General features: G+C 40.4%; 1 protein-coding gene across 2 annotated transcripts in view; it reads right to left on the bottom strand.

The window, feature by feature from the left end:
- Positions 1 to 19,402, bottom strand: part of cntnap2a (contactin associated protein 2a) — a 291,628-nt gene extending 272,226 nt beyond the window's left edge. For both annotated transcript variants that reach the window (XM_053859229.1, XM_053859230.1), the window contains exon 1: positions 19,186 to 19,402. In XM_053859229.1, coding sequence (XP_053715204.1) covers positions 19,186 to 19,288 — 103 coding nt within the window. In that variant the 5' untranslated portion in view covers positions 19,289 to 19,402. The remainder of the gene's footprint in view (positions 1 to 19,185) is intronic.
- Positions 19,403 to 26,935: the final 7,533 nt, after the last annotated feature.

Here is a 26,935-nt window from a genome sequence, read left to right as displayed (position 1 = left end):
ATTTCAGTATTAATAGAACAATCACCTGTATTGAGTTTTAAAACTCAACAAATATACAGCAACACACGGTCCAAAAGTAGTCAATGGTATCTTTTGTCCTGCAGATGCGTGTCTATGTTGCCAGTCATTCTCAACGAAATACGCTTGAAGTGCCTCACACTGGCTGAAGATTTTTCATTTCTTCAACTGAAGTTCATGCGTTTGTGCGCGTCTACAGAGGACAGGTTGATGTCAGAATGAGGGATACAGTGTGCAAGCAAATGCAATTGAGTTTTTGTTCTCTTCACAGTGCAAGGACACAAGATTGTGAATGGAGAATGGAATCAGGGAGAAATTTTGAAAGTTTGAAAAGGATGTACAAACAAGAAAAATTTAAATCATCAGGAATTTTTATTTTACCTCACAAAACATGTAGATCATCATCTTCAACAAACACTGAGAATAATGAATAATAATACAAGTACGCAAGGTGAAATAAGTAGTATTTACTGTTAATACTGCAATAGAAACTGTCCTATTGTTGGAATATTTTACACTCATATAATGAATGAATGATGGCTGGATGAGTAACAGGCTGCATTTTGCCTCCAGGCTGTCAAGCCTTTCCTTTGGGCTCAGATAGTATATGACTACAATAAACTATTCACTCTCCCGATTGACCAGAGTAAATATATTTAAAATTCATAAACTGAGCCAAAGATAGCAAGAGATATGAGAGCAGGATAGACATGGCTACAGACCATTCACAAGGGAGATGATTTTTCCATTTTATTGTGTGTGTGTGAGCGTTTACAAACTTGTGGGGACCTTTTGCCAGTTCCCATGAGGTTAAGCCTCAATTTTAGGATTAAAACTTCAAAATGACTTGGACATCATAATTGAATTTAAGTTCGGTTTAGGCCCTGGTCAAGGTTAGCCATTTGTTTTGATTTAGGTTTAGGGTGAGAGGCTGGGGAAAGCACAAAAGTCAATTAAATGTCTCCACAAAACATGAAAACATAACTGTGCGTATGTGTGTATGGTTGATCCTCACTTATGGGGATCCATTACTGACAAAACACTAACCTTGTGAGTACATTATGCCAATGGCTAGATCCCACAAATCCAAGCTTCAATTTGAGGATGAAGATAATAGGCTGAAGTTTAGTTCAGAGCCCTGGTTAAGGTTAGCCATTCGATATGGATGGTTATGGAAGTTCAGGATGAGAGGCTGGGGAACGGTCCCTACCAAGATCTACAGAGAAGAATACAAACACCTGTGCATTATTTTTTTGTGCATGTTATTTTATTGAATATTGAGTAATAATTTTCTCCTCTGTGTCACATTCATTTACGAACACAAAACAATGAGCATATGCTTTGTTGATATTCCAGTTCAAAACGTGTATTGTTTCTTCTTCATGGAACGTTGGAAGTTAAAAAAAAAAAGAAAGAAAAAAAGAAATATTTTCTAGTCTAGTCTAGAGGTCGTAATCGTTTTTTTATGCAAATTTTATGCAACAACTTATTGCTTTTATATATGGTTTATGAACTTGGGTTGCTTCAAATACACCATAAAGTCTATGGTTATCTTCATTAGCGTTGTGACAAAGTGACCGCAATAATGTCACTAAAGAGAACTTCCAAACTCCACTCTGTTTAGAAGTTATAATGCAGCACTGTTCAATATTCCATAGAAAACTGAGGTGGGATTCAGCACTGAAGAGATCAACAAGCACATGGTGGCCCAAGAAGGTGTGGGAAGCGAGGAGAGAGATGGATGTAAAATGAGAGAAAACAGAAAATGTGAGGGCATTTTAATCATTGTACGGTGCGGGAATGTGAGGGGAACAATGAGGACGGTAAATATATTATTCATGATTGAACAACGCTGTACATTATTTAACAAAACATCCTTGGCGAAAAAGTGCCACTTGCATCCATTTGCAGGAGGACTGCGAGTGCTCGCTTCATCATTTAACATTCCGCAAAATGCATCACAGACCACTATCAGAAACACTCATCCGCTGAAGACAAAGGTAGGAGGAAAGATGAACTGCATGACTTCAGACATACAAGACTTTTATTTAAATGACTCCTTTCCTGGGGGCACCAGCCATTTTGCATCAATATTTATGAACGTGCCGTTGTTCATTGCTCAGAGGAGGTGAAGGTTTGGTGAGTAACTGAACTGCAGTGCAAAACCGAAAGAATCTTTGATTAACATTGTTTAATTCAAAATGATACTTCAAATAATGCTAGATTCATCTCACACCGACAGGTCCATCGAAGCATGACTGGAAAGAATCCGCTTTTGTTCTCCCATTTCCACAACTAACCTAAAAGCAACAAGTCAGTCAAGTCTCTACGTGAATCAAAGAAATCACTTGACATATAAAAGGCTCACTGTCAAATCCAGATGGATTACAAATTCAATTTAAACACTCCAATAGAGAGAAGACAATCTCAGCAAACGTGGATTTCACCTAACCAAAATTTAACTATAAAACATTTCATTCACGTTCAATTACTGAAATGCCTTCATTGGTGCAGACTAGTCGTTTGCTCTGTGTTCCAGTTTGGTCTCAGAATCCTTCACAGATAGATTGGTCAAAATCCACTGGTCCCCTAATGTCGCCCACAGAAGTGCTTAAGTTTGGATCGGGTTTTAGAACAAGAGTGAACAGTAGCGAGTTCAGATTTTTTATTTGTTTCCTTTGCTGTACAAAGTACTTAGTTAGCTGTACTTGGTTTTGGTTTCCAGCCAAGAGTTGACATGAAAAACGAGTCCTCTGTTTATAAGAAAATGTGAGTCAACTTAAATAGGTCCTTTGCCAAAGTTAATGCTGAATGAATATTTCAGTTGCAGCCAAACAATAATTCCACCCAGTCAGGCTACATGCGAGGCGGTTTATCTCATTACGGATTCAAGCCAAATGACGACGCTGTAAGAGCTTCTCAGGGGCAACTTCATTATCCCTTATGGGTCTTTGGTTTTCCAGCAACTGACATCAATTTACAATATCGTCCTTTGAATGTACAAGAAAATAAAAGCAAGTCACAAATTGCACAGCAGTGATGCACTCAAAAAAAAAAGAACAGCTCATTACTGAAGGGTAGTGCGTGTCCATAAATTCATTCAGACAGTTAGATTACGCTGTTCCACAGCATGCTGAGGGAAAAAGTGACGGCTGATGCACGAAACACAGCTGTAAATATGTCTCCTTTCTCAGACACGTCAGCACAAGCAATCGCTGCTAGGATGGCTTGAAGTTCAATCATTACCACCCATGTATTTCTGCGCGGTGCTAATGGTTTTGGAGCCCATCCTGGGAGAGATTGTGTCCTGTCTGTCCATTAGCCGGTCGACACACTCTGCTGACCAAACACAACACTTCAACTGGCTGCTCTGGTGTTTTGTGCTCCTCCGTGTCTGGGGTTTTCCTGTTTCTGTCTGAAAATATACCCAGACTGCACTCAGCTACAGCATGTGCTTCCTTCTCCATCATACAAAACATGTATTTATTTATTATTTTTGTCTGGCGGGGAAGCTCATAGATACAAGTCATACATACTAATTGAGTGTTTTGAACTGTGCCACTCACATCCATCGAGTGAGCTTTAATGTATTATGTTCCTCAAAGGGACTGTATGAAGAGGCAGGACAAAACACCTCTCTGGCTTGAACTTCACGCCCTACTCTCCACTCCGACCCCACACTGAGCTTTTATGGCAGCACTTTTCACTGTGTCCTTCAAGGAATGCAAAAGTGCATTTGTCTCTCCTCCGCTCTCACCATCAATCGATAGCACAGCTTTCTATCTTTTTAGTAAAAGTAAAAAAAAAGAAGTAAAAAATCCCCTATGTAATGATGGAGACTAATATGGATGACTTCATTCAGGCTATCAAACACACACTACGGTAAAGCTCTGAACCAATAAACCCTCGTGCATTAGGAGGTTTTCACGCTGCGGATTCTGTCTCAAGACAAAGTGCGTTCGGCTCAATGGTCCAAAATGTGAACACAGGCGAACAAGGTTTTGGCCGTGGAATCGATCCCACCTGAGGAGTTCCAGGAAACGCTCCGTGAGGGGTGACTGTTTTCACTGCCGTGATCCTGCAGCTGCGCAACTGTCTATATAAGAGAACTCAACTCTTTCTTAAGATACTGAAGATTACCAGGCTATTCATTGATCATTTTTGACGTTGGCGGACGTCCGTCACCAGTTAATATCTGAGCTGACAATGAAAACGACCCTAGCGTTACCCGGAAGATGACAACTTCCTTTACACATGCCTCATAGTTGGTCACCAGCCATTTTGCGAATAGTGTCGCCAGTTGGGATGAGAAAAAGGGACATTGCCTGAGGCGCGGAGGTGCGAGGCTGCACAGCAGGGGGCAAATCGGACTCAGGCTGCCCGAGACAGAATCCGCAGTGTGAAAAGCCCTTTACTTTGCTCATCCTGAGTTACGTTAATATCAAACACTGCCGGCTAAGCATAAGAAACCATACGTCAGATTTGACGTTTTCCCTCTGCCTTTTATTCCCATTCCAGTGCTCACGAGTCACCACCTCTGCTCGTCCTCGACACGGATTAGAGCTTAAAACCTGATCTGCAATCGGCCAGACTAATCTCGCTCAGTAATCATCATTTTATATTCTTGCCAAAATTCTCCGACTCAAATTAATTCCCAAAAATGTCCACTCTGCTTCCCTTCGAAGATTTTCCGTTTTTTTTTTTTTTTTTTTTTTTTTTTTTTTTGTTCCTGGTGTACGATTGTAACCCAACATTTTGACAAGGAATGATTTAAATTCAGAGTTAATCGTCCAAGATGCTGAATGATTGACCTGGCTCAATCCGCTGCTGGTCTGCCCTCTTAAATATTTTCTTTGGGACTCCATTAATATTACAATCACAGACTACATTAATTAGGTATTTGACCTCTTCTCAAAAATGTCAAGATTAAGCAGGCGTAAAGTTTGAAGTGAATATTAACAGACTGTACAGTGTGGGAAGTATAGATAAGTGATAAGACAAATGGACAATTGAACCTGAAGAACCCAAATATGCAGCAGTAGAAAATCAAATATGCATCAAACCTAGATCTAAAAAAAGATCAGCTCTTGCATTGAAAATAGAGCTGAATAAACTGTTCCGAACCAGATAGATAGATAGATAGATAGATAGATAGATAGATAGAAAGATAGATAGATGGATGATAGATAGATGGATGATAGATGGATGATAGATGGATGATAGATAGATAGATGCTATGTTGAATATCTATAGTCAAATCTAGAAGATTTAGAATCCTCTTTCTCATGCGCTTCCTTAAATGTTGTTTCTGAATTACAAGAAAAATACACCATACACTTAACTAGTTCAAAGGGGCACTGCTGTACATGATCTTTTACACAGTGTATTCAATGACATAGTTTCCTTCAAGTTGTGTAATGGCCAACAAACCACTGCTTAATAAAGCATGTTAATTTGACCATTCGATCACACCAAATATCATATTTATGGATGAAAAATCCTATTATTTCCACTGCTTTATAAACGTGTGTTGTCACTCCAAATATGAAGCTGTGACGCTGATATGTTTTTTTAGATGTGGCTGTCTACAAGCTTAATCTTTCCTAAGCGGTTCGAGTTGAAAAGGATTATCGGAAGAAAGAACAAATAAGCGCAGAGAGACGTAGTGTGACAGAGGGTGAGGAAGACAAAGACGACTGCGGTGAAATAGATTCAGTAGGAAGCAGGTGGTGGAAGCGTAATGCGAGAAAACAGTAACCTCAGTCTGACTAATCTTCGCCCTTACTGTTGCGACACCCTGAACCTGAGCAAATGGTACTGTACCTCTCTCTCTTCCTGCTTTGTACACACGTAGTGTTTCTTTTTCAACACACATGCAGCAACACACTTCACCTGTTCCGGGTTGCACACTGATAAACGCATCAAACACTGTGGAAAGATCAAGTGATCCAAGTTCAAGTATTGGGATCGAAAGTGACAAAAAGAGTGGATCGTTGCCTCCCTTTACTCAGTTACATTTATGTGCATGAAAATGCATGTAAAAATGTAAATTCCGACTTACCCCATATCATCTCAATAATTATTTTATCATTACATAGTATTATTTTTATCTATTGTTATTATCTTTATTTTTTTTTTTATCTTTAGTTATTTTATTTATTTTTATTTTTTACCTCCCAGGAAAAGGCCCATTTTTGGGACCTTACCCACCAGATGAGCATGTAAATAATCTATCAATTGTTTCTTCTATTCACATTCAATTTGACACCGCATGCTCCACCCAGAGACAGGGATTTAAGCTTAGTGAATTCCCGTCCTTGTACAACAGACAAAGCAGCTCCCCAAAACAAGTATGTTGCATTTTCCTGGTCCTTGGGGGCTACAGTAAATCGGCCCCCTGCTCATGCGTGGTGCTGTGTTAAGAGGGGAAAGTAGTGGGGGAAAGCTCCCTCAATGAAAGCAGTGAAAAGATTAATTCGCTTAATCTTAGCCTGTAAATGGGATATTCAAAAGGCTTAAAAAAACAAATTGAATGCATAGACAGAGAGTAATAACATTTGTCTTTGCTCCGGCACAGTGGCCTTTTCCTCCACAGGAGCTGGTGGCTACAGTTACCACATCAAAATGCACTCTTTAAGGTACAGATGCCAAAACACACGATCAATTTATATAAAATACAAACATGAAATGATGGATGTGCGCAGATACGCGCCGAAATATGCAGATCATCTGTAGAAGAGACGATTAGTCACCAGTAATGACCTGCACACAGCTGCAAAGATGATACTTGGCTAATGACTCATAATGTTTGTGAATAAACGTACATGAATATTAAGCGGTTAATGTAATTTGCCCACGGTGTCATTACACAGACAACTCATGCAACATGGAATCTGCTCTTATAATAGTATAATGTGTCTTAATTGCAAAATAAATAATTGAAATATGACTATTAAATATTAACATAGACTGACTTGTAAAACAGCAGTTATTTGCTGGTGTGTAATATTCCCTACATGACATGGAAAGTTACGTTATAACTACATTCATGAAAACATCATGACCGCTTCACGGTGGACATCCAACACCACCCAAGTTTGACATGTAACATGACGAAACTCAGTGGCCGTCCAGAAGAAGAAGAGTGTCTCACCTTTCACTCCTCAGTCACTCCAAAGTTCTAAAGATGATTAAAAAGTTCCTTGATAGCAAGTTGGCGTTAAGTTCTGCGGAAGTCTTAATTTGCCTTGGGACTGGATTTAAACTACGCTGAAAGAACAATGAACATGACAAAAATTAATTGAGAAACCCCACGGCGTTCCACGGAGGCTTTGACTCACTTGGAGTGGCTTGGGTGTCTTTAAAATTACACAGCGGCGCCGCTAGATCCGGAGCGTCCATGTGAAAAATAAATGAGTGATTGATTACAAGCTGCTTTTGTCGTTGTGATTTCAAAGCATCTATGTTGTGTGGTGCGGCGCACCACAGCCCAGGCATGACATTCTAATTAAACAAGATGCAAATGTGTTTTAGCAAGAGCAATTAAAAACAACAATACCACCTTGATGAGGTTGACTTAGTAACAATAGTGCCCAAAAAAAAAGCTTCTGCGAATGACTCACGAAAACAAAAAACACGTCATTGAAAAAAAAAAAAAAAAGGAGAGACTAGACTAAGGCTGTGTCCCATTTCTCACCCCAACACTTGCTCTCTAACACTTGGTTTTGCGTGTTCACATGTAAGTGTAGTGTGTCCCAATACTCCTAAGACTGAGGGCACTCGCCGAGGGAGCTTGAAACAAAGTGGGAAGATGAAGTGTGGATAGATTTCCAGGATACGAAAGTACTTTATTTGAAAACAATGTGGTATAGGGCAATAGGGACATTTTAGTATCGAGGACTTCTCTTCCATTTGTTTACTTTCTCTCGTAACACACGTTAGCGACCCAAATGGTCTGCCGTGTCCGACAACATGAACAATGCAACATGTTCAACACCTGAAAGCTAAAGAAGCTTTGTCCAACCCCTGTATGTAGCACAGTATGTTTTTATTTCTTCTTAACAGTCAGCTAGCATTCAGGCTAACGTTAACATCGTCATACCGCTAATAGATCTATCACCGCAACAGAGTGGCGAAGCCGACTTCGGCTCCGCCCATTTCTTCTACCGTTGCAAAAACGTTGGAGCTGGCATTTCCAAAATGTCTCCAACACTCGATATGCGGGAAACAAAACACAGCACGCAGCCAATGGCACGTCGTCTTTACACGTGACGTCTTGATGTGTTTTTCCTTGTGACGTCAATCACTCAAAACCAAGCGCTAGCGTTAAGTGCTAGTGTTAGGGTGAGAAATGGGACACAGCCCAAGCTAAGCCCAAACAGCACTTGATCCTTGGCCAATGGAGTTTAGTTGCAAGGTATTTGTTGCAGCATTTTGAGATTTCCTCCTTATTGTGGTGACTCATGTCAAACTCAAGCCCCGGCAGCCAAATCAGACACGCCACGGCCCGTGAGAGAATCTGTTTATTGAAACTAAATTTCAAACTCGTTCAAAGTGCACATTTCGGAACTATTTACAGAAATTTACCAAAGCGAAACTGACCCTGTTTGCAGCCTTCTGAGCGCTACTTCCTCAGCCTTTTTCAGGACCGCACTTTTTTGATCGTCGCCTAGTCAGCACACTGTACAATGTTCACTGGTTGATGAACATGTCGACACGTCTGTTTATTGCAATGAGAAAAACACCACACACGTGGAAGAGAGCAATCACATCGGGACTCGCCGACACACAAAGCTTTAATATCATTTATTGCTGACGACGTCAACGTCTGTTTTCAAACAAATGATTATTTGTTGATAATAAATCAGATAATTGCATCCAACCAAAAACATTTCAATCTGGTTACTGTTTGACAAAGCAGCCGCTTCCAACAATGACATGTAGAAATTTGATGTCTCAGTTGGGAGTCTTGCATTGTTCCATTGCGCTTTTAGAAAAAACAAAGCTATTATAATAGAATTGTAACTATTTACGTGCCATGCGACTTGCATTCAAATCAGAAAAACAATACTTAAAAACAAGGTAAATCTGCTGAGGGCGGGTCTAAAGTTGTTGGAAAAAAAGCGGGAATCTGAGATGTGGAATAGCCCTTCATCAACTATGGAAGTACATTAAAAGCAGAAAAGATATGTGCACCGGCAACTGCTTTGAACAGCTTCCCTCCCATTTTGATAGTTTTTCTGTTATTTTTTCTCTCTGCATACATGGTCCTAAAATCTAGAACCTGATGGGTTAGCGTGCAGTGACTTGACGTTGATGTTCAGTATGTTTGATACCACAGAAGCCACCGGACACTTGCCACTAGAAACACATTGCTGCTGTGGCAACCTTGTGTGTGGAGTCCCCCGCACCATATAGTAGCAAGACAATTCTACAGCCCACAATGGTCACATCGTTTTGGAATGCTTTATCTCTGCATTAGAAGATATATCAAGTAATAATGTAATTGTCTTTGGTGTATTTTTGGATGTCACAGATTCTACAGAATGTAAATATGTAAATTTCATGTCCACGTGGGTCTGGCAGACTCAAGCATCATTTAAGGGCACATTTGTCATTCCAGAATTTCACGTCTGTTCACTTCAGTATTTTCCATCCTGTGGCTACTGTACATCCCAGATTCAGTTTAGTGGCCGTCACATCAAAACAAATGATTCCACATTGTTCAATCAGGGACAGAAATGACTCACATTCTATAATGTCTCACTCACCGTTTTCTTTTAAGTGGGTTGGGATTAGACTGTCGTGACAGGGTAGCATTGCAAGCCTAACAGGATAGATACTTGGATTCAGTCCCTGACTTCAGGATCAGCCGGCTCTGTCTACAAAATTGGCAGTATTTGTGAGCATGAAGCCAGAAGCGGATCATGTTTGTGTATTTAACTCACTGGACACAGGACAACAATTTTATGTATTAGCTCGGCAGACTGGTCGCCAGCCAAGAAGAGCCTGTTTAAGTTCACGTAGGCTGACACAAGTCCGCTCATGAATGCGGTGCTTAACTGAGATTCCATCTGGATTTATAAGGGTAAGACGTTTTGAGGGCACTAAGTTTGAGTGATAATTTGAAGCTAGAGCAGGGGAATATGAGTTTTGGAATGCCTCGAGCAGATGAACACAAAAAGGTAACGTCCACAGAATCCTTTTTTTTTTTTTTTTTTTTTAACCCTACGTCTTTTTTAATGGAAGTCTGAAAAGTCCTATCGGAAGTATTAAAACAGAATAGAGTGCCCAGGACTAATTAGCCCTACAGGGTAAAACAAATGAAGTTGGACGTTCTACCATCCAAAAGGAAAAGATAAAAAGTACATTCTGTTTTCACGTGATAATGCTTTTTCCCCAGCTTTACCGAAGCTTTTAAATGGATTCTAACTTTTGAACGACACCCTGTCAAACTAAATCTCTGGCTTCTTCAGTGGTGCCTCCTCATCCTTGCAACATTTCAGATAAATGCCGCTTCTTCTCCTGTCTCTTGCCTCCCTCATTCCTGCCAACCCACTCTGCATCTCAAACAGACATTTGACTAGCCAGGAGGGCAGATACTGATGGGTTCTAATGAGGACACGTTATCTGAGAATAACTTTGTAGCAATTCTTCATTTTAGAAGAACGTACTCCTACACGTCACAAAAACAAGATGCCCATTCGTTCAGCAGGTCAACAGTCCGTCACAGGGCATAGAACACAAATCACACACACTTGCTGATAATTTTATTCCAAATTAGCCGCTGGATGTGTTTGGACTGTGGGAGGAAACCAGAGTGGCTTGAAGAAACTATGTGCTATTTTCCTAATCGATATGTGTTTGACTGAGGAATAAAAGGTGTGTATGTGAGGTGTGCCGCCAGCTGTGTGTTTGGGAGTCTGTGGAAGCTGCTGACGTTGTTAGGGGAATAATGCTCCGTGACTTGTCAGCGCACATTTGTATCACTGTTGCCTCACTCCCACGATGCAACAATCTGTAGAAACATGCAGCTCCAACAAGTGAAAATGTAACTCAAAATATTGAGATGGTGGAGGTAAAGATAACAGATTTCCCGCCGGGGATCAGGGTTAGGCAACCTGGTCGACTTCAAATAGGGCACATCAAAAGAAGATGCAAAAGAAGTGACTTTGCAACAGCCAAGCTACTCCTGTCTTGAAAGTGTGAATGTATTGCAGAGAGAAGGACCTTTTCCATAAACTGAACTGATTCATCCATTCATTCATCCTCTGCCACTTGTTCCCTTAAGGGCTCACAGGGGCTGGAGCGTATCTTGAGTGCTTTGGGAAAGAGGCGGGGGACCGCCTGCGCAAGTCGCAGGGCACACAGAGACCAGTCACACACTTTCTCACTGTTTAAAGGACTCAAGGCACCTCTGTGTGTTTTTGGACTTTTGTTGGAAACATGAAGGCCTGGAGTAAACCCTCGAAAGAATGGGGAGGACTAACAAACGCCACACAAGATGGTACCTTCTTGCTGAGGCAGTAGCGCCATCCAGTAGCCCTCCGTGAGCTGTAATTGAACTGAATATTTTTTTTAAATATTGATATCTTGTCATCTAATTTTCTGGAATTCTCCTCAGCCATACCAAAACTGACCACGCTGTTTATGACGGTACGCATTCCTCTCGCTACAGGCTAGCCGGGGGGCACATTTTCACATTTCGACCTACACGGGTGTTTAATTTGTCACTTTGACAGCATGGAAAACAACCTGAAATACAAATTCTGCACTTACGGAACTCAGCTGAAGGTTAACTGTGTGACCTTGGGATGTTCAACTGGCGCTGAAAAATGTGATTTCATTACCTCTGCAAAGGAGGCATAATTCAATATAATAATAATTCATAATTCACGTTCAAGTTGTGAATGGTGTTTCAGGAAATTTTCAAGTCTCACTAGAAGTGATTAGATTTTGGAGGGAAGCTGTAGTTCCATGTGGATTTTGGAAGACTTCTGAAAACTGCTGATGCAGCCCACTCCACTCAAAATGAATTCAATATCCTGACTTCTTAAAACACTGCATAAAATTGAATCATTTAATCAACCGCAATTTGATGCTGGTGACAAATTGTTGAGGTTGCCAAGTTAGACGTTTGTGGTTATTATTATCATTATTATCATTTTATTATTTATCTTTATTTGTTTTATGCCGTTGGACATTTAGTAAAATATTTTATGTTTTAAATGTTAAGCTACATTGTATTTTCCTCTCTTGTTAGTGTCTTCAAAAATGTTAGTTGCATTAAAGTGCCACTCTTTCAACCTTAAACATTCTTCCACTGGCATTTCTCTTTATTTCTAGCACATGATATCAGTGGTGGTAAGGAACTCACAGGGCTGAAAACTTCGGAGCTGTTTGTTTACTAAAGCTACGACTCAAAGGTCAAGTATTTTTGTCTCCAAAGTACTTCTGCAAGTCAAGTTTCAGAGATGTAAATAATTTATATGATGTTGGAAGAAGGATTTCTCGAGGAAAACGGATGTATTCACAGTCTTACTGTCAGGTATGATAAAAGTAAACATGAAGAAATTGGACAACGCTACCGCTTGGACTCTTCTTTATTTATTTATTTATTTATTTTTGATAAAATCAGAAACGGGATTAACTGTGCTCTTTGTCAAAGCTACTTTTAACCTTCCTTTTTTATCTGTTCAAATGTCCCAAAGAACATGTCAGACATGAACACACAACCATACATGTGCCAGGTATAATCCTGTTAATGCCTCTAAATCTGATCCATCATCCCATGCCTTTACAGCCATATAGATTCGCCATGGAAAGTAGATCAGAATTATTTTTGCACAAAATCTAATTTGATGAACATGATATCCCCCTCGCACTTATGTTCAATTTTCAATTGTCGACATACAGCTATACCGAAGAGGATCCACTGATGTCAAAACTCCAAGAGAATAAATGGGTTCACATCCGCCTTTCACGACACGCATCAAGATGAAAACACAACGCTGATGGGACTTTCTTTGCTCAGGAAATAACACTTCAAACTCAATTAAACCGTTTGTGTTTGCAGCAGGATGCATCGAATTACATTGCCTCTGTCTGACAAGATAAAAATGGAATATTCCTGAAGAAACCGATCCCCTCATTCACCCTTCGGAGCCCTGGAGGTATAACCGGACTGATGTGTATGTCAAATGGCCTGGCATGCTTAATGAGATGAGAAGAAGGCTAATTTGATTCTATATCAGACAGGCTTGCTGCAGGCTTCCCATTTAGCCACCCACGGTGTCATCAACACCCCGACTTTAAGACATCTTTTACTCAAGATGTTGTTGGTAATAATGAAAACGGAATCTACAGTGACACCATTGGCTTTGACGTAGACAGGGGGACAAAACCCAACGTAACTGAGAGCATATGACTTGTTTATTACTTCTTTATTATTATATAGGTTCTTCAACCAAGTTACCTATGCAGGTCCATGCAGGCTGTTTGCCTGAGAAAGATCAACAGAGCTCCTATAACCCTCCCTGGTGAGACACTATTCCTCCATCAAGAGGAATGACGGACTTAAAGTTGCTCAAAAGCTACAGCCTTCCACTGACGTAATGTTCAAAACGGAAAGGCAATAGGACGGCATTATTAACATGATGAAGTGGAACATGTAGAAAAGTGCAAACTCAAAATGTAATGCATAAAATTAAAAAAATAAAATTTACAAATAATATTTACTATGTTTTGAAACTTTCAAAAAAAAGGCACGTTTAGCAACTTCAGTCTTTAGCATGTCCATTGTTAAACTTTTCCATACTTTTCCATACATTTCTCCTCTTACTAGCAAACTCCATGTTATATTCAGTTACTGTATGTTGAGTAGTTGTTGCAGCCCTACATGTTTATGAGTTTTGCAGTCTAATAAAATATTTTGCCAAATCTGACCTTGCTGCGTGACCCAGCCAGAGGTTGGAAATACAAAATGAGAAAAAAAGATTCTTCCGTCCTCTAGATACCCATCCAAATTTCGACATCTCAGAATCCACTTCAGATTAGAACGAGGGGGGAGGTGGGGAAGACATGATGACAAACTGAAATAAAGTATACAAATCATTCAGGCCCATTCTCACTAACTGAACCCAAATATATTCTGAAGTTAAGTGATCATTTCTGAACGATGAAACCTGCGGATGAGCTAAAGTTGTCTGTGACAAGCTCATCTCAGAGTAAATGCAGCAGTTCTGTGACAGTCTCTGAGGTTTGTTAATATAGGGGTGGAAACAGCGTCACAAACCGCAAGGAACCACAAGACGATTTGATCTGAGATACAGACAAGAGACCAGTGGAAACTCAGGAGGACAACCACTACTCGTGCTCTACACAAATCTGGCCTTTCTGGAACAGTGTCCATTGTTGAAAGAACGCTGTAGGAAGTGGTTTTTGAGCCATGTTAGCGACACAGCAATCATGTGGCGTGTGTTGTTGTCTGATGAAAACTAAAAATGATCTACGCACTGAAATAGCCATCTCCACTATAGAGGTGGCAGCATGCAGCAGTGGGGGTGCTTTTTCTGAGCAGGGACTGGGTTTGGTCAAAGGTGGGATTTTACAAAGACTTCACCTTCCAAACGGACAGCAGCTCTGACAGCCGGAGCTGCGACGGGATGTTTTAAGACAGGTTACACATATTGATGTGATAGCAAGCTCTAAAAAGTGCTGTACGCATCTGCACAAACACTCTCCCTCCAATATGGTGCAGCATGAGCGGATTTGCAGAGGAGAATAGGCAAAATTTCAGATTCTAGCTGTGCAGAGCTGGTAGAGACACACACCAAAAGACCTGCAACTGTAATGGCAGCCAAAGGGTGTTCCACTGAGTATTCACTCAAGTGGGCTGAATACTGTACTTTTTGCATGCCACAATCTTCTCTGTTTTCCCCGTCGCATAACTGTGCGGTGCTATGTGTTTTTGTATGAGGCAAACACATGTACAAAAATGATTGCAGGGCAAACTTCATCTGCTAAAGATGTTATTGTTACAGATTCATTTCTGCACAAGACCTCTTTCTTTCATCAACATGATGAAGTGTGTTTATTTACACAGTACTTGTACTGCATATACCGCCTGCATCAGTTCGGCCGTACTGATAGTATTGCACTAGCCAATTAAGTCAGTGCTTTAGGCCACGCTTACACAGGAGAGAAAATCCCTTGATGACTGCTCAACATGCAATAATTTGAAAAAACATACATGTGTGGGGCATGGAAATGGAATGTAAATGAGCAGCAATATGAAGTCACAGAGGGAAACATGCCTCGGTTTCCCCTTGTACCTGAGTTTATGTCTCATAAAGAACTCACCAGTCGGTTGAGTGGACACCGGAATAGATGTGTTATGTGAGCTTATTACTTCTTGTTGAAACAATGTTTTTTTTTTGCAGGGTAAAGCCATTGAAACTTGGTCACGACGACAGAGAGCTCCCATGAGAGCTTTACACCTACAGCCTGGAGGAGAACATGTTCTCCGTCTTTTTTAAATCCACTGCCAACTCTAAAATGTATCAGGCAAAACTGAGATGAGTTTGGGCCGGAGAAGAGAAGTAACATATACAACATGTTCTCCTTGGACATTCATTTATTCGTTTAACACAGTTTATTCTCTTAACGGCTTTTATGGGATGGTGGTGCCAATTCCAGTGATTTGGACTGAGAGGAAGGGGACACCCTGGAAAGGTCGGGTGAGCATCGCAGAGCACATATAGACCAACAACCCCCTACACACGACAACACCCTTCAGACTCACAAATCAATCTCGGTATGTTAGTGGACTGCAGGAGGAAGAGAACGAGGGGACACACTGAAATAGCTGAAGATGGATTCAACCCTCTCTGCAATATTTTCACTGTGATAGGTTTTAAAAGTCCACTAATGTGAGCTCTGCAATGCGTCTGTCATGAAAAAGTTAGTTTCATTTTCCATTCAGTATGCATTTTGTGTAGCACACCAATATAGTCATTTATCGTGGTGATAATTTTGTTTTGTTTTGTTTTTCTTTTTTTATCATCAGGAAGTATTTTTTAATTCAAGGGAAACATTGGTATTTCAAGCTTCAAGAGTCAAAATCAATTCCCAGATTTGTCGGTTGTCAAGGCTGCATATTTTATTTAATCCTTTCATAAGAAGTGTTACCTTGAGAGAGCGACTCTACGAATCACATTTCAAAAATCCCAAACTCAAATCTCAATGATGTTGGCTCATGCAAGCTGGTGATATGACTGAAGACAAAATGTTTGCTTGATACATGAACTGTAACAACCAATTAGACAATTTTTTTGGTTTGTTGTTCAATTTCCTTTTGATGTGAAACAATGTGTGAGAAGCATTGAGCATGTTGAAATTTCATAATTATTTTGGCAAGATGAATGAACCACACATGCACAAACCAAAAAAACCATAAGGATGAATTAAAACAAAATATATAACTTACGCATACTGACCGCATACAGACAGGCAGTCAGCAAATTTACTGAAGCCAGTCGCCTTTGTTTTCCACACACGTCTGGAGAAATGAGGCCCCGGGGTAAAACCCAGACCAGACTGAGAGAGAGTCTAGGTTCTGAATGTATAAGGATGCCGGAGACACACTGCTGTGGCCGGGGAAAGAGACGGCGTCCCTTACAAGCGATTTACTGAGCTGGAGAGAGAGTAAGACTTGCAAGAAAAGAAAAAAAATATTACGGCATCTCAAGATGCCAGTCAAACACATTACTTGTTTTCTTGTTTTCCTATTTCAGTGTTTCAAAATATGTGGTGGAGCACTTCAAATTCAAATCTCACTTGCATCATCATTCATGATTAATGTTGGATCAGACAGTCGTCTGCTTTCGTGCATGTTTCGTTCCATCACCGCGTGAGCTTTCACTTCGCAGATGGGTTCCAAGACATTTCTCACATTTGTCTGACTAATGACATAACGCTCCAAACTGCCTTGGTGGTCTTTTCCTCAAAGTTGTGTGTGGGGCAACAATCTGCCAGCACAGCCACTCAGCGGTCTCATGAGGTGACGATTTACTGGAAACTAAATTTCTTCCTGTGGCAGGGACACTGAGGTGGATCCTCCCGTTGAAGAAGACCAAGAAGCTTCCATGAAGAGGAATCAATTGTATTTCATAAGTACAAGGCTGCAGTTTTCACCAGAAAGCCTTGGAAAACGCACAAGCATCCGGTTGTCCTGTCTGTTTTGTCTTCAGGCTCACACTTACTCAGACGTGGCTGCACACACCGATCGAAGGCGCGTTCCTCTCTTGTTGTCTGTCGGATGGGATGATTAATGAGGCAAGCCCCCGGACACATTTATTCAGTATCAGGGGAGATCTGGTGTTCACGGCATATCTGACTGAATATGATCGAGCCGTAGCTGCAGAATATTTGAAGCAGACGTTTTGGGGATTACAACAACCTTTTTTTTTTTTTTTTAATTTTTTTTTTTTAGGGCACAGGTATATTTGGCCTTGTTGGGCAGAAGGTGTCACCTATTCTGTGGCTGTCATTTGGATCAGTTTTTGAACTCTCTCTCTCTCTCTCTCTCTCTCTCTCTCTCTCTCTATATATATATATATATATATATATATATATATATATATATAGATAGATAGATAGATAGATAGATAGATAGATAGATAGATAGATAGGTAGATAGATAGATGCATTACTTTGCACCAAAAATGCAGAGAAAATCTGCATCAATCCTGAGCTGAGACATTTATTCTGTAAGGAATACCATTACCTTAAAGCATGTTTTGTAATTAAGGAAGTAAATTGGAATGGCTAGAGGAAACAAGGAAACAACAGACTGCACAAAGAACCAACCCACGGGCCAGATTGGAACCCATTACCGACATTCATATGTACGTCATGATAAGGAGTTGTTTTGGAAGGTGTGGAAAATGCTCCTATAATATTCGGACTATATCACATGAATATTAATTCTATTCTATGCAAATAAAATAATACTAAACATTCTGAAACATAGCTTCATCTTAATTTCCCACGAACAAGCGAGCAGTTATCAGAGCATTGAAATGTTTTCAACAGTTCAAGCTGAGTAGAAGCACTGTCAGCACATCAACAAGCTTTAGACCGGGCACATACTGTGTTTAGCGCATTTGAAGACTCTGACACTGCAAATGAGTTCAAGACAAGGTTGAGACTTGGCTCTCTTGGGTCTACAACTCTTGTTTACGAGATGATGTCGACTTACTCTGGTTGGATCTCTTAATGTAATTTATTAAAGCGTACCAACATTCTTGTTAAAGTTTAATGTCTCCTTTAACCATGACCATAACCAAGTGTTTTCCACATCCATCATCCATTACCAGCCTGCCGGTGAGAGGAGCAGAAACACATCTTTCAAAGCAGGACAATACCTATATTTAAATCTAAATGTCTACCTTTTTTTTTTTTATATTAATATTCCACTCAAAAGCCAAGTTTTCAGCAAATTTCTGTAACAAATGAAGTTCACAAAATTCACAATTTATCTATTAATTTTTCCTCTTACACACCAAGACTCTTTGATAATCGATGCTAGACATGGACAAATATGTAAAATTGTTAAGCAACAATAGAGAGAGATAAACAAACAGAGTTGCTTATTAATTATTTCAAAAGTAATTAAAATGTATTAAAAATAACCGCATATGTTCAATAATATTAACTGTTAAACCACGATTTTACTTTTCCAAAAAGTGTCAAAAGGTTTAACATAAATATATTATTTATTTTTTCCGATTCAATATTGTATCAGATATGGTAATACACATAAACCTATTTGTAAATTAGAATGTCCCTTCAGTGAGTGTGTGAACTTCATTGAACTAAAACAAATGGTAATGAAAAGAATTAGAAGACAAGATATAAACAATGACAGAAACCGCTCAAAACGCAAAGACAACACCAGTCCATGCATCCACAATCTAATAAGATCCATGACTAAAGAAGCGGCACTAATTATTTTTTGTCCACTTCCCATCACACTAACTGTCTCCAGGAGCTGTAGCGGGAAAACCAGCATCCTTCGCCGGGAACTCAACGCCGAGTCACGGTGCACACCAACATCCACTCAACGCTGCCAACGAAGGATTTTTAGGGAGGGAAGTACAAACTTACGGGTTGTTGGCAAAGCTCCGTGCGCGCCGTGGACGTGACTGAGAATCCAAAAAAGCGCCGGAAAATACAACGTCATAGTCCCGACAGGACGGTGCCGCTGCATCTTCGTAGCCGGTGAGGAGAGCAGTTCAGCGGGGGAGGACAGAGCCCGAGACGGTCCGTCACAAGCGGTTCTCAGCTGAGGAATGGAGGAGAGCAACACTGACTCCCCTCTTTCACTGACACTCTCTCACCCCCTCGCTCCTGATCATGCCCAACTCCCCCCCCCCCCCCCCCCCCCCCTTTCTCTCTCTCCCTCTCTATTAAGAGATGATGTAAGGATCGCGCAGCCCGGTCCCGATGTCCTTTCTTCCAGACCGAAACAATACAACCCGCCTCCACTTTTGCGGAGGGAGCAACACTCTTCTGGGCTCCGATAGTTGGGAGAAATGTGAAGCCAGCGGCTCCGCGGAACTGTTCTCTGCTGCACAGTGCTCCGGTGCTGGCCGTGGTGCTGAACTTCTCTCAGTCTCCCTCCCTCCTCCCTTTCTCTCTTCTTCTCACAGACAGACAGTGCCCCCCTCCTACTCTCGGTGGTGGTAGCCCTACATTCATTCTCCACCTTCAGCTGAAAGCAGGCTTATGGGCAATCATCTTAATATTTCATCTGACGTCCAATATTTCATGATACAACCTGCTGCCTGGCATAAGTTATGGAGGGATATTGACACTCCATGTTCCATTCCAGGAATAATATTCACGATTGTAACCTGAAGTTGTTCATAAAATATTCATTTATCAGGGTGATAATTTATCAGCCAAAGAACTGTATTTTGGATGTTCTCCTCAGTCTCCTCAGTCTTAAAAAACTAGAGCTAACAATATAAGTTGGAGGCATTCTGCATGACTCAGTGATGCAACTTTGGTTTTTAAACTGAAAAACTTAGGTCTTATGGTTCACATAAGTATGTTATTATTCTCTTTTATCGTTGTCATTTCCTGTGGTTCTGATGTTGAAATACAAACATGCAATACAGAGGCTTATGATGTCATTGATTTTTAATTTGAAGTCATCACATGATAGGCAAAGAAATGTGCAGTGAAAAAGATAAATGATTCACTCATATTCTTAAAGTGATGAGTAATTGTGCTCTGGAAATCAAAATGTCACAAAGGTTCGTTGTGACCTGGGGTCAAGTCAACAGGGATGCGGTTGATGGGATACATCAGCAAGCATTGGGGACTTCTTCACAGATGTGTCAGATTTCAAAATGCAGAGGTGTTTAGCTGTTCTAGTTGAATGTATTATGCCTTAAATTCAGTGAAAATGCGCAAAAAGAACATGTGACTTTATGCCTGTTTCCTTTTGTTATTATTTTGCGATCATTCACAGGAGAGTGCGCCATGAGATGATGTCATCGAGCGCACCCCTCAGCCACAAAAACAAACAACACACTCGCCGTTTTTCAACCATTAGGCGACACGAAGCCACACATTTTAACATTTTAATACAAAGCATTTTCTGCTGTCCACACAGATCGGCTGGAAACTGTATAAACAATGTAGTTTCTATGCCCGGACTGTCGAGTTGCTGTAATGCTCTGGCAGCAAATAAGAAGACCTCATGCCGCTTGCACACATGAAGCTTGTGAGTTAAAGTTATCACTGTAGGAGAAGCAAATCGATCGATATCAAGCATCACTTCGGTGTTTACAGACAAAGCAGTTGAGCTCTGATGACAGTCAACACTGAACCAGATATCATCAGAGCCATGAGAGAGTGGCCGAGGTGACGCGTGTTTTTAGCAGCTCTGTGGTCGTCCACTTCATGCTCCATCGACACCACAGCAAGTAATCAGCTTCAATTTCAATTCCATTAGTTCATGTTTGGTTATGGTTTGAGAAAAAAAAAAAGTTGGCTCAAAATATTGTGTTTGAGACTGCATTCTCTTAAGAGTATGTGCTGCTCACTTGTCCGCAGCATTTCTGTCTCAACAATCGTTCGCTGCTTATAGTGATGGAAGGTTTTGTGTTCATATTAACACTAACCTGGACATTCAACGTGTAGTGCGACAGTACTGTTGTGACACAGCGACTTTCCGAGAGAAACCTGGGGCAGAAGGGAAGCGTGGACGTCATTGTTTATCCGCATAACCTCTCTTGTGTTTTCGAACTTCTCACGTTCCATTAATGTTTATTTTTGCTATCTGTGAAAATTGGAATAAAAAAAGGTGGAGGAAAACCCCAATTTCTGATGGTGGCCATAGGTTCTTCTGGTCCGGTAAGCTCCAGTCATCCACTCTACACTTAGATCTTTCATATTTTACATACAAACTAAGTGTTTGAATGGCCCTCTGCTTTCCCGCATACACGTTTGAACAACCCTTTGCTGCTCCCCTGTTATGCAAGATCCAGGAGTCATGTCACCATCAACAGGGTGACTAATATCAAGTTTAGCTTGAAAGTCATGCAGGTTGGCTCTTTCAACAGGACTGAAGTTATTTGCAGTTACAGTGAACATGACTGATGAGACGATAACTTTTTTTAAAAAAATGTAAAAATAGAAGCATAAAACTACACAGCGAACCGAAGTTGGCCTGTAAAACTAAGGTTGCTGGTACCTCAAAGTACTGTGCTCTGGAGTTCTAAACACTGGAATCTACAGGGTTCGCTGATACACGGCAGTCGATAGCTCAGAGGGTGACAGAGCAGGATCTTGTCGCAACACACTAAAGTCTTGTAATTACACTCTAGCAACTAGCCTAAGTCAGTTCAAACATTAGTGTGCATCTGTTAGCGTTCTCCATCATTGTTTATTTTGATATAAGTGGCGCTTTGGTGACACATAGGCAGTGCACTGTTCTTTAATGTTTGGCAGTTGTTGGAGAAATGCACTTTTCATTCATTCATTTTGGAGCATGCAGCGCTTCTGAGATTATTCTGGACAGTATCTCTTATGAGGGTTTTTCTAATAAACATATGAATATTCAGATAAAGAATGAGACAGATAGCTAGATAAAGAAGTATTGGCCACTCTTGTGTTGATAATCATCAGCTGCGCTACATTGAGAGCAGATAGAAAAAGTGTGATTAATTTGCAATCAATCTTGTGTTAATGCTGAGCTGCAGTGTGATTCATTATCTATTGACAGCCGGAGTGCAGTTGCATCCGTAACAAGTTGTCTGAGACTATGGTGCTTGCCTTATGCTTATAAAACAGAGAGATTAGTGGAGTGGCCTTTCACTGCAGAAAGCAGTTTCTGCTTTACTGACTGACTGTGTAGCTTCTCAAATATACCATCAAGACTTCTTTTTTTAAATTCACTGAGGGAAGCTCACGGTCCTCCTAACAAAACAAAACAAAACAAAGCAGATAGCATTTTCTAATCTTCTGTACTTCACTCGCAGCTTTGAGCAACTGGCTTTCACTGATGAACCTGCAACATTCATTTTTCATAATGATTATTCTACACACGACGCCACTCTGATGAAGCAAAACTTTGAAAAATTGAGGTCATTCCACCTTATGTTGTTGTAATTATTGACAGCATTGACAAAAATGTTTTGTCATGTCATGTGCAAGACGCAGTGACACAGTGTGGTCACTTCAAAAACGGACAAAGCCACTTCATATTGTGATGAAAGAACCACAGATTTCACATACTAATAAGAGCTTGGTATATTGGTCTCATAACAGCTGGATAAATTCAATATCCAACCAAACTGGCGCATTATTTCAGAGCACTTACAGTGTATGTTTATTTCACTTCTGTTGGGACATGGTTGCATGGTTCCAAAGGAGCGAGGTTCTGCTCCAAACTCTGTGTATCAAAGCTTCTTAATGTGAGGCTGCAGCACTAACCACCACACTGCTGTGCTGCTTAATGTCTTAATAATGAGATTTAAAAAGCCACAATGCCAAGCGAATTGAACTAAGAAGGTACTTATTCAAATCCAAGCTTCATAGAGTGATTACCACCACCAGGCCTTTTCTAATCATTATCACCATCTTCATCATTACAGCCACTTATCGGGTGCTTGGTCACGGGCAAAACAACACACAGCACTCCTCCTCAGCCACTTTTCACTGGTGGATCACAGTTATTGAAAAAAATGATCAATTCAGAGCAGTATGTAAACACTTAAATGCAGTTCCAGTAATGACTACTTTCGAGAGAGTCGATGATGTCTAGTCTATACTGGAGCTTGCAGTAAAACTCAAAAGTGGATCAGATTCATACTTTTCGTTATTATATTATATTTATGGTACTGCAGCGCATCGTTCGTTCTGCAGAGAAGATGATCGGTTGCAGCCTGCCACCTCTTCAGGACCTGAATGCCTCCAGGACCCAGAGACATGCAGGTAGGATCAGAGCCGACCCTTCTCATCCTGGACATGGACTGTTTGTTCCTCTTCCCTTTGGCAGGAGGCTGCGGTCCATCCAGACCAGAACCTCCCGTCACAGGAACAGCTTCTTCTCCTCGGCCGTCAGACTGTTGAATTCGTGAACAGCCTTGTTGTTATTCTATTTATTTTATTTTATTTTACTTTTATTTATTTATTTATTTATTTTTGTCAACACTTTATTCCAAAACACTAGACTAGCTTCCTCTTTACGACCTGCTGTTGAGATCCAGTGATCAGAGCTGTCCTGTAGCTTTATTTGGGTTTGATTTCACAAAACTTTCCGCTGCTCATTTCATCAGAAGATCTCTGGCACTTGGTACCAAATTAGACGTTATTCTCCAAAATGTCTGATTCCAAGCATAGTATTTGGTCCCACCTTTATCTTGTTTGCGAGCATATCTTCATTTTTCCCTGCCTATCAAACTTTTTCTTCAAACCGTTGTTTTTTCAAGTGCCATTTTTCTGTTGTCACAGACTCCTTTGTACGCATCACTGTACTGACTTTGACAGCCATTGTGTTCAGCGGGACTGGAAGCAACAAACCAAACCTGGGTCTCAATCTTGAAATTCATAGCTAGGCAATGCACTCCTTTTGGACTCAAGGCAAGGCCTATCACAGCATGGAGGAACTTAGGTGACATATCCAAAATGGCCAACATATGTGTTTGAAATTTTCAGGGTTGGTTTGGCAAAAATAGAAGTGATTCGAAGATATTTTTGAAGTTCATTTGAGTTCATGAATGCTCCTCTTTGCTTTTCAATGGACCTCCCAGTCATGTGACCACAACCAAGCACAAACTGGAATCCTTTATTGGACTCAATATCAAATCTTTCATGTGATCATGGTCACCATATTGTCACATATTGTCTTACAGATACAAGAACTCCAGCATGCGGCACCACGACCTGTCAGAGTGGTCTTAGGGCATGAGCCTTCAGACCATGAGGTCTCTTAAAGTCCACCAAACGATTTTCACATTTGTAGGTATTTTGTCATGAGTCATTACAAATATTTAGCTTTCGACATTTAATTCATTTATCTTTATGGTGTGTTTTTATACAGGCAAGAGGTGTGGTGGAGGGACGAACTGTCTAAGAGCCCATTTAGTCTGTCATACAGTATTTTCTAGTCTTCATAAATACTGTGTTGTAAACAGGTTATCTGGGCTGTTGGACTGGAGTCATAGTTTATACAAAGTAATCCAATAAAGATGGAACTGAGGCTCAAGCGGAACTATGCATGCTTTGGTTATTAAATATTGGATTGAGGCACTATTGAGAGAAACAACAAAGATCGAGAACTTTGAGGAGGTGTGAGTCGAGCTGCTTTTATCTCACAGAAGAATTTGATATTTAAATCAGTGTAAGTACACAAATGGGAGGCTGTCATTTGGGAAGAGTTGTGGGGTCCTGGTTCATGACATATCAGTGGCAGGAACATACCAGATTACCTTCATAGGTGACCAAAATAAACAACTTTAATGGGGACAAATTGTCTTCAACGTCTGCCCGTGTTTGCTACCCTTACCAACCAGTAGTATCTCCTCATAGCCATTTATCTGATGCATTAGTTGTCATTATTGCTTGTGATATTTGTTGTGAATGGCGAGTGACATATTATTTTTCCTCCAAATAAAGGGATCATTACAGCCATCTGCCGCCATTTGAGATGCAGATACGTGTGGAAAATATTGACAATGGTAATGAGTCACGAGCGTGTAAACAGTAGTAATGTGCTTTGCCACCTGACCTTCCTACCCTACTGATGATTATGTTGTTTTCAGAATTTGATCTGAAATGAGATTGACGTAATACCAGGCTAATTCTGAAATCAGGACCAACAACAATACCTGCTGAGAGGTGAGTGAAATTATTCTGACATTTAAATGTGCCTGTGCTTCAACAAAAATCCTTGGATCAGAAGACTGCATTGCCTTTTTTTTATTCAGAGACAGAATATATTATTTGTATTTAGCAAAAAAAAAAGTTTTCATCCTTGGAATGATTTTTTTTTCATGCACTACTAAAAGTACAAAAGAACACACAGATGACACAAAAAAAAAAAAAAAAAAAAACATTGGCTTTTCCTGAATCACCTGTTCCTACTTTCAAAAACTGTCCATGACCATGCAGTGATTTTAAGTGAGTTATATTAAATTTTAAAGAAAGTTGCTGTTCAAAACCAAATAAGACCACTGTACCTTGTTATAATTTTACCCCAAAAGTCACAGCTGACACCAAAATATCCATCACATAAGCTCTCTTAAGCCTTACTAATGTATAGAAGAACAAACCAACGTGCATGCATTTACAACTAACAACAGATTAATATGTGGCTCACTCTGAGGCATTGATGTTGAGGCACATTTGCTGTCAAGTACTGAGCAATATTTTACAGCTTTGAAGAAGTGCAGTGTTTCTTCAGAAATAGTCACTTCTCTTTTCTTATGATTCTACATTCTCTTTCTCTCCCAACAGGCTCATTTTCCATTATTTATCTCAGCTATGCTAACCTCCTTATCTCCGGACACATCACTGCTGATCAAAGTTTAATAGAGAACAGTTTTCAGGGGCCTGCGGTGTCAAACATGAGGCTCACGGGTCGTTTGCAGGCCGCAGAATGCAGTTCTATGGGTGACAAATTGTAGCATGGGTCAGGTCAGATCACAATAGTGTTATTGCATTGTCAGTGACGGGTTCCACCAACTGGGAAAGTGCTTTGGCGCAATTGCGGTAAAGGTAAAATCTGAATGTAAAAAAAATTGCATATGCATTGCGCAGCATGTGAGAAGTCTGTGCACCCCACAGGGCATTCTCTCTTTGTCCACCCACAGAAACCACAGTGGAAAAATATCCCTGAACAAAGCAGTACATTTGCAAGTTTGGTGGACGGAGCTAGCATACTTACTGATGATTCTAAAGTTACTTTCACTGTGCATAAATGGTCACACCTCACCCAGCTCCCCAACCACTTTGTGCAATGCAGGCCGGCCAGGTGACATGGCAACCTAACTCAATATGATTTTCATCGAGCTACAAAACACACACTTTTGTTCATAGTGCAAGATCACCAGACCATGCTAATGCTAATAAATGTCATCATAAAACTGCATTTTTTATTTATCCATTTATTTCAACCCGGTGAGTTGGACAATATGTCTCGATGACATCCATACAAGAAGGGAAAAAAGGGTAATACTTTAGTTTTGGAACACATATTCACAATTAATAGGCTAATTACTTGGTTATTAATGGTTAATAATCACCAAATATGATGCTGATGCAAGACATTAATAAGTACTTTATAATGATTTATTACAGGCTAATGCTGGTAATACATGCATGTTTATTTATAGTCATACCC

Source organism: Synchiropus splendidus, chromosome 3 (genome assembly GCF_027744825.2).
Source record: "Synchiropus splendidus isolate RoL2022-P1 chromosome 3, RoL_Sspl_1.0, whole genome shotgun sequence".
Lineage (NCBI taxonomy): Eukaryota > Metazoa > Chordata > Actinopteri > Syngnathiformes > Callionymidae > Synchiropus > Synchiropus splendidus.
The sequence above is the reverse complement of the archived record's forward strand: the minus strand, read 5'-3'. Positions and strand labels throughout refer to the sequence as shown.